Source organism: Pezoporus occidentalis, unplaced genomic scaffold (genome assembly GCF_034315485.1).
Source record: "Pezoporus occidentalis ecotype Australia unplaced genomic scaffold, CSIRO_AGI_Poc_V1 ctg18, whole genome shotgun sequence".
NCBI classification, from domain to species: Eukaryota; Metazoa; Chordata; class Aves; order Psittaciformes; family Psittacidae; genus Pezoporus; species Pezoporus occidentalis.
In genome coordinates, this window is record NW_026913640.1 from 8,437,339 (window position 1) to 8,452,509 (window position 15,171).

Consider the following 15,171-nt stretch of genomic DNA (forward strand, 5'->3'; position numbering starts at 1 on the left):
TATTTTATGTATAGCGATCTTTCATAAAGTTTATTCCTGGTAATAAAGCTAACTGGGGTGAGTGCCAAGCTATTCTCAGAGGCAGCCCACTCTCAACAAGAGAAGTATTTTATTTTGTTAGATGGGGTTATTGTTTGGGTATGTACTTGTGGCAGAACTAGCGAAATTGCTAGCGAGTGAGTCAAACTAGGTTCAGAGGTGTACTCTTACTGGTATGGGGTTAATGGCATTACTGCGCAATAGACATTCAGTTCTGACTTTTAATATGATGCCCAGAGTCATGTGCATTTTCTACTTATTACTGTATGGTATTACTAAATTGGATTCTTAATCTCTTCTAACCTTAAAAAGAAACCAAACAACAACTCAAAACCCCCCAAAACTTATACTCTAAACTTTACAGGTATTATGTGCATTTAATTTTATTATGTGTAAGGAAGTAATTTTATTTCACGTACCACAACTGTATTGGTTTATCTGAAATTATGTTGTGTTTCAGATTTTGGAAATCTTTCCAGTAGCTTACATTTATGTTGAGGTACTTAGTGTCTTCATACCAAACAAAAGTGCATTAAAAAAAAATGAATTTCAAAATATTAGTAGTTAAACTTCAATAAAGTTACTTTTCATAATGTAAAATTTTACTTTAAGTTTACTTTAGCTTTATACCAGAGTTTCTGAAGTATTACTGTGTATTTGGAAGAATTCAGTAGGTCTTACGGCAGTTTGAAGAAGCAGTGGTGGTTCTGTATGCAGCTCTCTTCAAATGCTTGACACTGCAGTGACAGGTTACAGGTCTTGATGTGTTCCTCTGCTCTTGTCTGTAAGCTCAACTCCTGGGGGTTTGCACTACCTTCTAGGAAATAAATCTCAAGCAATCTCCTCTCAGCCTGTTGATGCAGTAAATTTTAAGTTATTGGCCAATAATCTTTGATCTTCTCTTGCTCTGGTGACCTGGATATACAGGAGTACTTACTATTCCATGTGGATTCAAGGGGTAAGCACAGATGCAGATACTGACAGAAGTGGATGTGCCTGCAATGAGTACAACACCCTTGGGATGGTGAGGGAATGGGGCAGGATTTGCACCCCAGGTATTAAATTATCAAAGTGAAAGAGTTGGTGGGATGCTGGGAATCCCGTGGAAGAGGGAGAGCAGAGGGATGCAGTGTTCCCTGGTGTTCACTGTGAGCTAGGGTGCTGGAGGGAGTAATAAACGTAGTAATTTTATGCTTTTCCTTTCATGCTCAGAGAAGGTACCGATGTCAGAACTACATGAAATATCTCCTACTGAAATCAGGTGAACAGGTCACTGCTCAAGCTGCTTTATCAGACTCTTGGATTCAATCAGCCTAGCTGTATCTATTGCTCTTTACATCTTTGAAGAGATTTCCTTACCATCAATCATAAAATTTAACCTTCTTTTTAAATTTCTCCTTGAAATCAGGAGAGAAGCACACAAACAAAACCTGGAATGCACTTTACTGTCCAAACAGAAAGGGATAAATTATTATATGCCACATAAACCCACTGGAGAAATTGGAAAGAGAAAAGGATCTATTATTTCATCTTATGTTAACTATTTGTAATCACAGTGGGAATAAATCTTTTTTCCCCTGTTGCTCCTTAACTGTCACTTGAATTTATGATTTATTTTCCAATGACTGGCAACCAACTGCAAGTGATGGGTGGTCTGCATCAGTGCTCTGCTTGTCCTTCATGGTGGTTTGGTGCAAATATCTCAGCATGATAAATCAGAAGCAGCTTAGCTTTAGCAAGCCTGTTTTACTGTTGTAGTCATTAATACCACATGGTAATTATGGTATGTCATAGAGCATCAAACTGCAGATTTGTAATTGCAACTAATGATGTCTGTAAATCATGCCTTCTCTGAGCTGAAAAGTATCAGTGTGTCAGTAATTCAAGCGCCAAATAAAAGCCTGCATTTAAAAGTATTTAGACAGCCTTGTTGGATTTCTGCATCTCCTGGTACATAATGAAACTGGGCAGTGTTCTCTGGCAACTTCACATGATTCCTTCAAAAACATGTATTCTTATCTGAAGCATTGTTCTAGAGCCAAACATGGGGAGATGGGGTGGATGGTGGAGGGAGAAGGTTTAGTTTGGAGTTTTTTTTTAATCCAGATTATTTTCATATGGAACTTTTACTGTTGGATTAAAAACTCAGCGTTAGACTACACTAATTTTTTTATATTGTATCAAATGGATTTTCTCTAAATAAAAAATACTTATTGTGTAAATAGCTTACACAGAAATTTGGAAATAAGATACTGAAATGTTTGAGCTAATGAGAAATCTTTCTAAGTCCAGTACAGAACTGACAAAATTGCACTTTTTACGTGAATAAAGTGTGATTCTGTTTTTCACTGGCAAAAATGTTTTTTTTATCATGTGATACGTGACAATAGTGACTGTAGATGAGAAATAGTCACTTGAAATAAACAGTTATTTCTTTAAAATGGGAAAGCATGGATTTAGCAACCGAGGAGCAATATGCTAGTCCATTGCACAGCTTTATTATACAATAGAAGAGAAAACCATGTATTATCATGAAGCCGCTATGTTCGATCTGTCTGGGCCTTATTTAGCAAGTAAGAATGTTAATTTAGTGTATACTGGCTAAGATAACTAGTTGTCTGGGGGGTCAAGGTACTGACTTCAGAGGCATTTCTGAACAAAGATGTTGCAGTTGGTGGGTGGATGGCACTGGTCTCAGCTGTTGTATGAGCTTGCATAAATAGTATCATCTCCACTTTAATCTTTCGGGTGTTCAGAGGTAGTGTGCATATTTCTGTTTAACCCCTGGACACTTGCTGGCATGCATGACCCTTTAACAATTCCTGTCCCTCTGTCCATCCCTGGCACCTTGGCTCCAAACAGTCTGGGAAGATAGCCAGTAATTTTGAAGGTTTTTGTTAAGAACATCTCTTTAACAAGATATATATATATCAGTATACACTTTCAGTAGTGCTTATTACAGTAGTGTATAGCACACTTCAGAAGTACTACTTGCATCTTCACTGTACAGTATCTACTCCCCTTTGTGTGTTGTGATCACTTAAAAAGAATATATTCAAGCTGGTGATGATGGTTACTGGACTTTGGCATCAGGAAAAAAAGCTTTTTTTAATTTCAAAAAGCAGCAACAAAGGCTGGAGCAGTGTGTTTCATAAAGGAAAGTTAGGTTTTAAGTTATATTGTAGGATAAGCATTTGATTTACCTTACCATAAATTTTGAGAATGAAGAAGATACTTAAATCTTCAGTGTTCATGTATCTGTCTCTCTAAAATTTATGTGTCTTTTTCTCACCAATTTTTATATTGCTTCAAAGATGTCGTTTTAGCAGAGTAGCTTCACAAGCCTCAGAAATTACCTTTAAATGTTGTGCTTTGGAGGGAGGTATCCAGAAGCTTTCATGCATCAAAGCCTTCTGCATATTCCTCTCCTTTTTCTTTGTGGGGGAGAGGGAAAAGATGCAGTCGATGGTGTATTGTAGGTGTTACTTTTGACTAGCTTTTGTCACTTTTGGTGGTATACTTTTAACCATGATTAAATACCAACATGGTAAGTGTAGCAAATGCAAAGAAGGGCTAAAGCAAACTTCAGAGTGGCCTGAAGTATTTGATAAATAAAAATTAGTGGAAACTGAATCTCCCTTGCAACCTGTAAAGCCCTGTGCACAGGGAGAGAAGGTGAACAGCAAGGCTGGGAAATGTATTGCAATAAGTTTGTTTCCATTTTTTTCAATGATGATCTCACAGGTGCTAGCTTTTGTATTGCTCAAGTACTGGAATTTCTTTTGTAAAGATGGAGCCTTGTCGAGTCCAGAGGTGGTTCACCCAAGGATCTATACTTCTGAAAGTTCTACTTACTCTAGTTTGTGTTAAAAGAAACTGAAGTACTAGTTGTAGAAAAATGCTAATTAAAAAATTCAAGGACGATGTAGGTGGTATTATGTTATTGGACATATTTTAATTATGTTACCCCCCCCCCCTTTTTTTTTTAAAGCAAACTTTGGCCTGTTCCATTTTAACGGCGTTGTTGAGCGAATTCTCAAGTTCAAGTAAAACCAGCAACATTGGACTAAGCATGGAGTTCCATGGTAACTGTAAACGTATATTTCAGGTAAACTAGTTCTGTATAGTATATGCTACCTGTCTTTCTAAAATTTAACAATTGGAAGCAGAAGTATTTTCTTGTGCCAGGTGCATTCAGGTACAGTATGTGCCTAACAGCATTTAATAGACAAATATATGCAGGTGTTGGCTACTGCAGGAAAGTTGATAATGTATTTTTAAAAAAACTTGTATCAAAAAAGTGAAATCCCTTTTTTCCCATTTTATTAATGGTAGAGCTACAGATCTTTATGTGGTTGGACTCTTTAATTCCTTGGCTACCAATTGCAAACAAAACGAATACTCTCTGGAACAATGATAGTCTTAAATATAGCTTTGGTTTAAAGCCAAGGAGAGCTATGTATTTAAAAATATTATTGCAGATGGTGTAGTCTGGTTGTCTCAGATGTATTGTTTGGCCAGGCAGAAATGTTTTTGTGAAGGCATTGCTTTAAACTGACTGTGAAACAACTTACCAACTTTTTTTCATGCCAAAGACCAACCCTCTCCTCCACCAGCTGTTAAAACATATTGTTAAGTTTTTCTTTTAGTGACTAGCATTTATGAGAAGGTTTTTATTTCTTATTCTTTACAAACACAATCTAGTAATTTTGGCAAAAGTATGTGTGTGTGTGTGGGGGGGAGTCTGACTTACAACTTCAGATTTTTTTCTGTGTTTTAATGAAAAATAGAGTGAAAACAGAATTCTTTTCTTTTTAGTAAAGTATTTCTTTTTAATCAACATCTGAATTAATGACTGACTCTATTAATATATTGTGTTTGTCCTCACTATAGGAGGATGATCTGCGGCAGATCTTCATGCTCACAGTAGAGGTACTTCAGGAATTCAGCAGACGGGAAAACCTCAATGCTCAGATGTCTTCAGTGTTTCATCGCTATCTTGCACTAGCCAATCAGGTCTTAAGCTGGAACTTCCTTCCTCCAAATTATATCCTTTTCATGTCAGACCCTTTATTACAGCTGACTTAAGTCACTTCTACTGGCTGACAGGTAAAGTCTTTGTGAGGAGAGAAAAATGTAAAACTTATAAGCCTTTTATTTAGTCCTTGATTTATGTTTTCTTTCATTAGTGCTCTTGGTAACCCCCATGCTTACTAGTAAATGCTTACATACAGAAGCTGCTGTTGCTCTTCGTTAAAGTTGTAAAGTATTTTATATAAAAGGCAAAACCAGTTTGGCAGAGCAGCCACCAGTTATGGGTTGATGGCTTATCTGGTTAGTGCAGGGGAGAGGAAAAGCGTAATATGGTACTTTAGTGCAGAGCCAAATGGTGAAGAAGTCCAAGGTCTGTCGAATTTTTATGTGGAGATCTGATCTGTCCTACTTCTCTCTCAGAGAAGAGGAAGGGGCAGCTAAATGCCCCATTATCTCGGAATGTGCATGCTCTACTGACTCCCCGTAGAAGAGTACGGTCATATAGTAAAACATGCAGTAGGTTCACTTCAAAATGAGGAAAAAGTATTTGCTAGCTAAGAGGAGAAATGGCATCTCATTTTTACGCAGGTGCAGTTGCTTCCATTTTGACACCTTTGTGATGTGTGCTGATTGTTAAAGTCCAGAGAAAGGTGGAGATGGAAACTAGGGGATGAACCATGATTAGAAACGGTCTTAATGAGGGGGAGAATTAAAAAGATACAAAAACGTTCAACCCCCAAAATGGGCTATAAAAATATTGTAGAAATAGTCGCATTCTGTAACAGAGGGTTAAGACAGCACTTGCAGTAACACATTGCAGTGCCTCTTAATAACTAGGATGCTCAGCAAACTTTCCAAGAGCCAAATTTTTCATCTGGTTTATAAACTTTTTTTCTTAAAACCTTTTAAAATTGCTAGTAAATTATACATACTGCAGGAATCTTGATGTTGCCTTCAAATTTATGGTAAAAGATTTGTTTACTTTCCTGGTTGGATGGTTAGAAGATGGTATCTGAGTGTTACTGTTGTCTTTGCCTCTGTTCATTATGCAGCAGGCAGGAAAAATGAAATTTGTTTGAAACTGGATGTTCCTTGGCTCACATCTGTAAAGCCGGGTATCATACGTGTTGCCTTTATGGAAAGTGTCATGAATTAAAAGTAAATATCTCACTCCTGTCAATGATTGAAGTGCATGTGCCTACAAGACTGAAAATGGAGTCGAATTATTGCATCTTACAAAAGTTTTTGGAAGATGATTTGGGATTTGTAAGAATTCAAATAATATGTGAACACTTTCTTTGTTTCCCTAAGCTGTAATCTTAAATAGAAGGAAAATGCTCGTGTTGCACAGTGGTGGTTCCCTCTGAATTTGTCTTGCTCTGTGCAAACCTCTGATGTAGTGCTAAATACTGATCTTGTTAAAATTTGACAATGAAGGCTCTAGTTCTTCCTGAACGCTTTATCCTAGGCCAAGGGTAAGTGGTGGAGCTAGATGTATACAAGCAAGATGTGGAGCCTTGGGAGTTCCAGCTTTCATTTATACCTCTGTATAACATGAAGTGATTTAGTCTATAGGTGCTAGTAAATAAGTGTTAATTGAAATAGCTGAGCAAGCCATACTGCTGCTTAAGGTTAACAGTGTTTTCTGCTACTTAGTCTACTTTAAGTACTGCAGCTGTTAGACAATTGCAACTTCTAGAGACCAGATGGACCTTTAGTCTAAGCCACAATTGCTCTTACATGGCTACATTTCAGACCTTTTCATAACTTCTGCTGCACTTGATACCATCTTTGTGTTTTCTACCACTGCACATTTAATTTTGCTGTAGGAATTACAGCACTAGTTTGGGTCTCCCTTGTCTGTGTAGCAACCTGTTTTCAGAGAAGTTGGAATGGCTTTAATCAGCCTTGAGAAATGCACGTCTTAGCTGATGAAGATTCAAGAACTGCTGGCGTTTACAGCACCATGTTGATTGTATTGTGGCATAAATCTCCCTTCAGAAGACTGATTTAAAAGTAAGTGATGACATGGTTTAGGGTAAGGTGTCCCTGCCCATGGCAGGGGGGTTAAAACTAGATGATCTTAAGGTCCTTTCCAATCCTGACTGTTCTATCATTCTATGATAGCTTGTGGGTAGTGAAACTTAACTTTGCTGCAGTTTCTAAGTAGATAACACATTTCATAAGAACATAAGAACTTCTGTCTTGATTGATCAGTTGGTATCCGCTTGGTATTCTTTCCAGATCTTTACAGTACATTTGCTGAAGCAGGGGCATAAATTTAATACCCCAAGGATGAAGTAAAATGATCCATTGCATCCACAGCTTATATCTTTCTTCCTTTAGCTGGCATTTCCTCTGTCAAGATAATATTCATTCCCATATTCCCTGCAGCATAACAATAACCTGCAGTATTTGTATGTAATTTTAGCAAGATTCTTGTATCTCCAAAAAAAGGAAGTAGCATAAATGTGTATTAACTCTACAGTGACCGTCACCAAGAGGTACATTATTTAAATCATGAGGTTGTGAGATTTGTGTCAAAACATAACACTTCTCAAGAGTTTTTGTGCTGTTACAATGTAACAGCATTGTTAAAGTCTTGGACAGTGCTGCCACCAGTCAGAAGAGTTGCAGTAAGTCTGTATTGTCTATTGCTGGCATGAAAGATGCATTCTGGAATAGTCACTTCATTGGAGCAACAGAAGAGAGGCTGGGACCTACCTACTTCTGAGTTGGAATTCAGTGTTTTTCAAGTGTCTTGGCTTATGGTGCCCGCAGTGGGAAAGGCAGGGTGTGATGAGCTAGGAGACCTTTTTTCAGTCATGTGCAGTTTCTCCCATTTCATTTTTCTAACACACGGGGTTTTTTTTAATCTGCTACCCCAAGCTATTAGTTCACGCGGTGTTTGCAGATGCTTCAGAGGGTTTTGGCAGTACTGCTGGAAGTGACAATAACATAAGATTCCTATATTGCACTATGAACACATAGTAGTTTGTTGTGGCATGTTGGTTTCTGTAGGGTTTCTTTTTTCAGGGCTGTTACAGTGCTGTTAAATGTTGTTTACTTGGATTGAACTACTTCGAACTCCATCTTTTCTTAAATCAATGTTTTGACTAAGTGAGGAAGTGCAAGTGATCACTACTGAGAAGTACAGCCTTCTGCTTCACAAGAGTGCTTTCAGGGATCCTGCTTCTCGTACACTGCAAATGTCCGAAGTCTCCAGTTAAGGAGCTGAATGTTGCTGGGCTTTAATGCATTTTGGCATGGACGTACATGTCCTGTGGTGTCAGGATGTAATTATAATTTGTATTCTTTTACCTCCAGAGATATTTCTCCTTGACTTGGGGATTTATCTGTTCTTGGCAGCCATATTCTAATGGACTTTGGATAAATGTCCTTAAATGCAAAAGTTCTTAAACAGAACATTAGGTTTTTGTCCAGCTGTCTTCCATCTACAGAAGGGTGTCTACTCCTGTCAGTAGGAGCTGTCATAGAATTACTTATCCTTTATGCATTAACATATGGATTATAGTATATGAATGAAAAGGAACTTGAGCTGCTTCTTGTTTTGGATTTGATGCCTCTACTGGCTTGGTGACAAGCTGTCAAGTGTTCAAGCAAATGTAAGAATAGGGTATTGGACATAAAATACAGGTTACATAAAGCCAATGGATGCACTCCATTAACATGCATCGTTGCTGTTCCATTGAAATTAATGGTGAGATGGCAATTGCATAAACTGACTGAAACTTTTGTCTGATCTGAACACTTTTTAAGTATGTGTGTTCTTTGGCCACACAGTTAAAGGAACAAAGCTTTTCATATCTCTCTTTTGAAAGTGTATCAAGAATGAGACACCTTTCAGAGAGATCCTGTGAACCATATAGCTCTGCAGACTTTCAAGATTTGAACTTGGTCCAACCCATATTGGTAGCATCTGTTACGCATAATGGAAATGCATGAAAAACACATAGAATGCCTCAAGAAAACTTGAAGCTTGTTTTGAGGAATGATTCAAGTTGGCATTGCCTTTGAAAAAGCATCGTGCCTTGACACCTCCAGTGGGCATGATACTGAGGAGGGTACCACCTGGTTGAAAACTTATTTTAGCCGATTGGGGTCCCCAGTTTGATTTGTTGCATGGCTGCAGAAATGATTGAACCTGTACCAAGGAGTGACAACAGATTTCCCTCAGCAGCAGGGCTGCTTTCCTTAGGTCTTGTGTTTGTTAGCAGCCTGGGATTATTCTGAATTTACTATAGCAGTCTGTCCTTATCTGGAAGATGAAAGGTTGGGGTAACATCCTGGCTATTGTTTGGGATATAAAATAAAATTCAGTGTAACTAAATAGTTGTATTTAAGAAAGTGCAAAAGAGAGCTGCATTTATCAGACTTACCACTCTTAAGTAAGTAGTAGGTCCTACCTACTCTTAGGTAGGACCTAACTTTGAAATCCCTGAAGCTTAGAAATTATTTTGAGAGTGCTGTGTGTTTTCTTGACAATCATTCCTAGCAACTTTTTAAGACAAAGTTGGGCAAAACCAAGATAGACACATCCCCTGAATTTGATCATATTGGCACTAAACGTATTTGTATTTATATTGGATTTTTCAACATTTGGGTTTACCTGAATGAATCCTGAAATCAGTTGGCAGTGAAAGAGCATCTTAAAAGCATTAATATCAGAAGAGGAAAGCAGACCATTAATGACCCTCTTTATGAAGGGGAACTGTTTATATATATGTAAACATAGAATAGTTAGGGTTGGAAAGGACCTTAAGATCATCTAATTCCACCCCCCCTCCCATGGACAGGGACACCACACACTAAACCATGTCACCGAAGACTCCATCCAGGCTGGCACTGAACACTGTCAGGGATGGAGCATTCACAACTTCCTTGGAAAACCTATTCCAGTGCCTCACCACCCTCACAGTAAAGAGCTTCTTCCTTATATCTAACCTGTGTTTTGCTCTTCTGTTCTCTTGCCCCAGTGGTTTTACGTTCCAGTTTTGCAGTGATTTGTCATCACCTTCCTAAATGGCAGTGAGTATATAGTGGAAAGGTGTGACTCCTGAGCTGTATCTGCATGGCAGTCACTTTGCATATGTGCTTTTAAGTGTAAGTTGGGCTTAAAGTGATTATCCTTCACACTACCAGCTGTATAACCATAGCAGTAAAATGTAGCAGGGGTTGCAGAATCCACTTGAGTGGGCAACATGAGACTTGGTACTAGCATGGTTGCACTGCGTGCAGCTTCGGAATTGACCAGTTTTAAAATTAGGCTGGGTCTTCCAGCACTTCCTACACCTGTTGCTGCAATCTGAGTCCAGTGTCTCCAACACAAAGTAGCTGTTTCATTCTCATGACAGTTAAGAATAATAGTGTTTAATAATTAAATATTTAATCATTCATTCCTTCTCCTGAATCCTGAATATATTTGCTGGGAGCATTAAGCTATATAAAGATTTGTTTCTCCATAGGGGGCAGCAAGCCTCTGCATCAGTTTAGGCTGTTGCTCCCAGACTTATCCCATGTGTTCAGCTGACTGGCTAGCAAGCCAGAGGAGATCTTAAAAATCCGAACAAAATCAGTATGTTAACATTATAACACTGGATGGCAGATTTCCAGGCAGTTACCTTTCTAATGCACTTTTTGATTTATAAAATGTAAGTCTGACTGACACAAAGCTCTCCAGAAAATGTTCCAAACAACAAAGGTCAAGTGATTAAATGAATATTACGAAAGATATTCAGCCCTTGGCACTCCAGGAGTTTTCCCTCCATTTCTGAGTAGTTCTTTGCAACTGTAGACACTTGTGAATAAGGGTCTGGCAGAGGAAATCTCAGCTTTGCTTTTTTGAGTTCTTAATTTACAGCTTTGTGGAAGGACAAGCCTTGATGCTTCCAGGAATAAAGACTGGGATCTGTTCTCAGATACTGGAATCTGTGTGAAGTTCTGAAGTGAAATGTCTCATGGCTGCCTTAGGATAAAAAATATTTTGATATTCATCTTCAGCTATCAGCCCCTTCCTTTAACAGAGGCAAAGAGTATGAGGAAAACTGTAATTTTGTTTATGTTTGATTTTCTTTTTAAAATATGTTTCTCCAAGAAGCATATAAAACTTTCTTTTCTTCCAAAATTACAAATTTAGAACTTTAAAGAGATTGCTCTTATTCCTCTAACTCATGAAACAAAGCCAAGCATAGAACTAATGTCTATGTACATAAATTTAGGCAAAGAGAAAATAAAATCCATCTTTAAGAGTATGGTTTTCTCCTGTTCTCTAGGCACTAATTAGTGAGCATATCAGCCTTATTCACACAGGCATCTAATAACATTTTTATGCTTTTCAGTAGAGCTTGGTACATGTTATTGAATAATCTGTTCTGATTCAAGCAGAAGTTTCTTTGTAAGAATCAGTGTCCTCAGACTTGTAAACTGTGTGAAACATTGCTGTACTTCTAGTAGTTGTTACCTAGCTTGAATTTTCATGTCACTTAAAGTGAACTGTTACTCATTCTTCAGCAGAACTGAGAATGTTACAAACGGTATTTGTTACCACGAGTGGTTTACAATTGTCTTTCATTAAAAAACAAAAAAAAAACAAAAAAAAAAACAAAAAACAACAAAACCAAAAAACCCTTCAGGCCGTCATAGTACAGACTGATCTATGTTTATCCTAAGTCTGTGTTATAGCTTGAGAAGTTACAAAAAAGTGTTGTGCTAGTTCTGTGCTTTCTGTCTCTTTATATGTATTGAGGGGTAGATTAATTTTTGAAGACTGAATTTGGCCCACGTACACCCATGTACTACATAATTTAGTTTTTTCAGGTTTGGTGTAACTGGACCACTGTTAATAAGGCTGAACTATAGCACAGGGTAACTTGATGTGTTTCACAGAAGCAAGCATCTCCACAGCTAACTTTGCTAATGTTTGCATACATCCAGTACATAATGGAAAATGGGTGTAAGATCTTCATGATAGCTGCAGGCATAATTTGTATTATTCAGTGAACAGATATTTTGCCCACAAATCTGCTATTGTCAGATGTGTCATCAGTCCATTAGTATGAGAAATGGTACTAAAAATAACAGGATAGGGCTGCTAAATACTGAGGCTTGTTAAAATAGTGACAGCAAAGGAGCCCTTCTTTGATTCCATGTGAAAATTGTTATATAGCTGGTCTCTGCAGACTTAACCTAGCAAAGAGCAAATTGATTTCCAGAGATTGGTAATTTATCTAATATCATCTTCTAATGTCGATGTATTACGAAGCCAGTCATTTATTGGAGAATTACAGCAAAGGATACACATGTCAATAAAAAAAAATTAAAATACTGTATTTTCTAAAATGTTCCAAATGAAAAAGGATGTTTGCATGTGGAATTCATCCCTTTATTTTTTTAATCTGGGAGACCTGAGGCATTTTCTGTTGCTTAAATTACATATATATTTCAGATGGAAGTAAAATAGACAGTTCTGTGATTGGTATAATTCAATACACACTGATAACTTTGAAAATGGTGAAATGTTTTACTCTAATATGAGAATCCCTGATTGTTCTTACATGTTAAAACATGCTGGCAACAGTTCTGGACATGTACCACCAGTGAAAGTCCACCTGGTACTGTGCCATGGAGAAAGTCACGCTTTTGAACTGTGATTCTGCACACTGTTGCTACGAATTTTGGGTTTTGGCAGAACTCAGAAGACAAGTGTAAATAAACTAAAATTGTGCTTTTTGCCTTGTGCAACAATTCGTATTAAGCTAGATGTTTGCTTTATATAAAAAAAAAATCAGAAGTTAAGGCGTCTTCTTTCTAGAATGATACCATTGTGAAATTTATTTTCTTCTAGACATATAAATAAATCTTGATACACAATTTTTTATAATACCTTTTGACTTAGAATACAAACGTTAATGTGGTTCATTACCAATAATTAAATTGCATGCAGCTGAGCATGCTGTTACTTCTTCTGATGGTTGTGTTAGAAAGAGATCAGAGAGGATAATAAAGGGCTTAAAAAAGGCATAAGTTGCCGAGTTAAAGCAGTTTTACTGCTGCTCAGATTGGGGATGTTACAGAAGGAATCATTTTCAAAAATCTTTGATAAATATGTTTTGCATGATCAGACTGAAAGACTGAATATAACTTGTTTGTTTAAATGTTTTTGCTGATTTGCATTTGCAGAATTTTGTAAATTAAGTTTTGCCAGAACACATGGTAAGAGCTGAAACAAGTGCAGGAAAATTGTGGCTTCATGGTGTGCATGTTTTACATGTGTGTCTCTTACAAACGTGCTTAGTATGACAATCCTTGTGGTGTCTTAAGCTTTTGTTCTTCACAGTGTGATTAAAAAATGTGGATTACTGCAGGGCTAACCTATCTGCATTCTGTGACGCATATTTGGCTATTTAGAAAAATAGGATATAGATTTCAATGAGCTATAATTAGATCTCATAAGGCCTTTTTAAAAGCTGCCAGGAAAAGTTTTTAGAAAATGATTTCCTATTTTGCATAAATTTTAACACCTGTTAATTGCGGTTGCTTTTTTCCCTTCTCGCTGTGTCACATTAGACACCCTGGTTATCAAAGTGATCGTATCACCATGGTATGTCTCATAATTATGATCAAACTGTTATCTAACATTCCTGGAGCATTCTTTTTTTCAATACTTAATACCTTTTATTCCTTGGCCTCATGCATGAATTATGCTGTGTATGTGAAGAGGCTTAAAGTTTGTTTCCATTACATTCTTTCTGAATGGATCCTGTTGTATCTAGGATTTTTTTAAAGCCAAGTAGGAATGTTATTGTTGACCTTGACACCAGATAACTGGGCAGACATTATATAGCTATGTTTGAATCCTCACAAAATGTGATGCTAAAGCCAACAGAATCCTGGCGCGAGACCCTCCTGGACAGCAGAGTTATGGAGCTTTTCTTTACAGTAAGTTTCTTTCTTCAACTTTCATAGTCCAGACCACAGGGAAAGCAGCTCCTTCCTGTTCTAAAACGGTTTTGTTGGACTCTTCCTTTTGCAACAGGTAGGACTGATTCTGTTAACTTCAGCTTGCTTATGAAAGCAAACAGAAGTGTTGTATTTTTCTTAGGTTACAGAATATGTATTTTGCCTATAAATTGCCTAAAACTGATGATCATTAACAAAAGTAGAAGGTGTATAGTGATCTAAACTTTTACACATTTGATACTTCTTTACATGTACTCATCAAATAAGAAGCATGATGAGCAGTAATAGAGTATCTTTCAGATACAGTGTAATGGCTCTCAAAAAGATCAAATGAATGTTATGTGTTTGCTGATCTTAAAGTACTTGCTCAGTGAAACAGCTGAAAATAAGTAATATATTTGCAATTTTCTAGCCAGTTTCAGCATAGAGTTTTGTGTCTCTTTCCTCAGCACAAAGTAAATCCAAAAAAGTTAAGATAAATTAAGTTAGGAAGGATGGGGAAGAGTTGGGAAAGGGTAATATAATACTCAGTTTCTGTAATTTAAAAAAAAAATATTAAACCAGATAAAATTAGCAGTATGTTCTTTCTACATCACTGCTGAGCTATGGGTTACTGCAGCAGCAACATGTATTTGCTTATAAATTCATTTTCTGTGTTACTGTATCTTGTTACATTTCTTAGAACCTCAGAATTGAGCATTCTCAGGCTATTTTATTTTTTGTAAAGCAGAGAAATAATGTGCTCAAAACATGGATAAAGTTGTTTTTAGGCAAGGTCGATATCACTCTCCAGCGCTCCTTGAGAGTTGTCTGATATGTGTTTGGACACATGTCTTTGCTTTATGGGATTTTTCAGTAAGGTATATATTTTTGGGGTTTGACTGCAAGTTTTTCTGTTCCAGCAGTTTTGAAAAGGTGAAAAAATCATTGGCAGAACTCTTAGCAGCTACACTTAATCTGAACAGCTGTCTAGACTATCCAGACAGTTGCTACTGTCAGCTGTGAACCTCCACATGCAAATAACTTTTTGGGTTATATATTAACCCTTCCTTGTTTAATAGTATGAATTTGTCAGAGTTGGATATCTCTTTCTTGGTTTGGTTTACAATTACTTACTCA

At 37.1% G+C, this 15,171-nt stretch overlaps 1 protein-coding gene across 1 annotated transcript in view; it reads left to right on the forward strand.

The window, feature by feature from the left end:
* Positions 1–15,171, forward strand: part of XPO4 (exportin 4) — a 71,246-nt gene that overhangs the window by 32,865 nt on the left and 23,210 nt on the right. Inside the window, exons 5-7 of the mRNA XM_062615228.1 lie at positions 4,031–4,147; positions 4,933–5,086; positions 13,919–14,031. Of these exons, the coding sequence (XP_062471212.1) occupies positions 4,031–4,147; positions 4,933–5,086; positions 13,919–14,031 (384 nt within the window). The remainder of the gene's footprint in view (positions 1–4,030; positions 4,148–4,932; positions 5,087–13,918; positions 14,032–15,171) is intronic.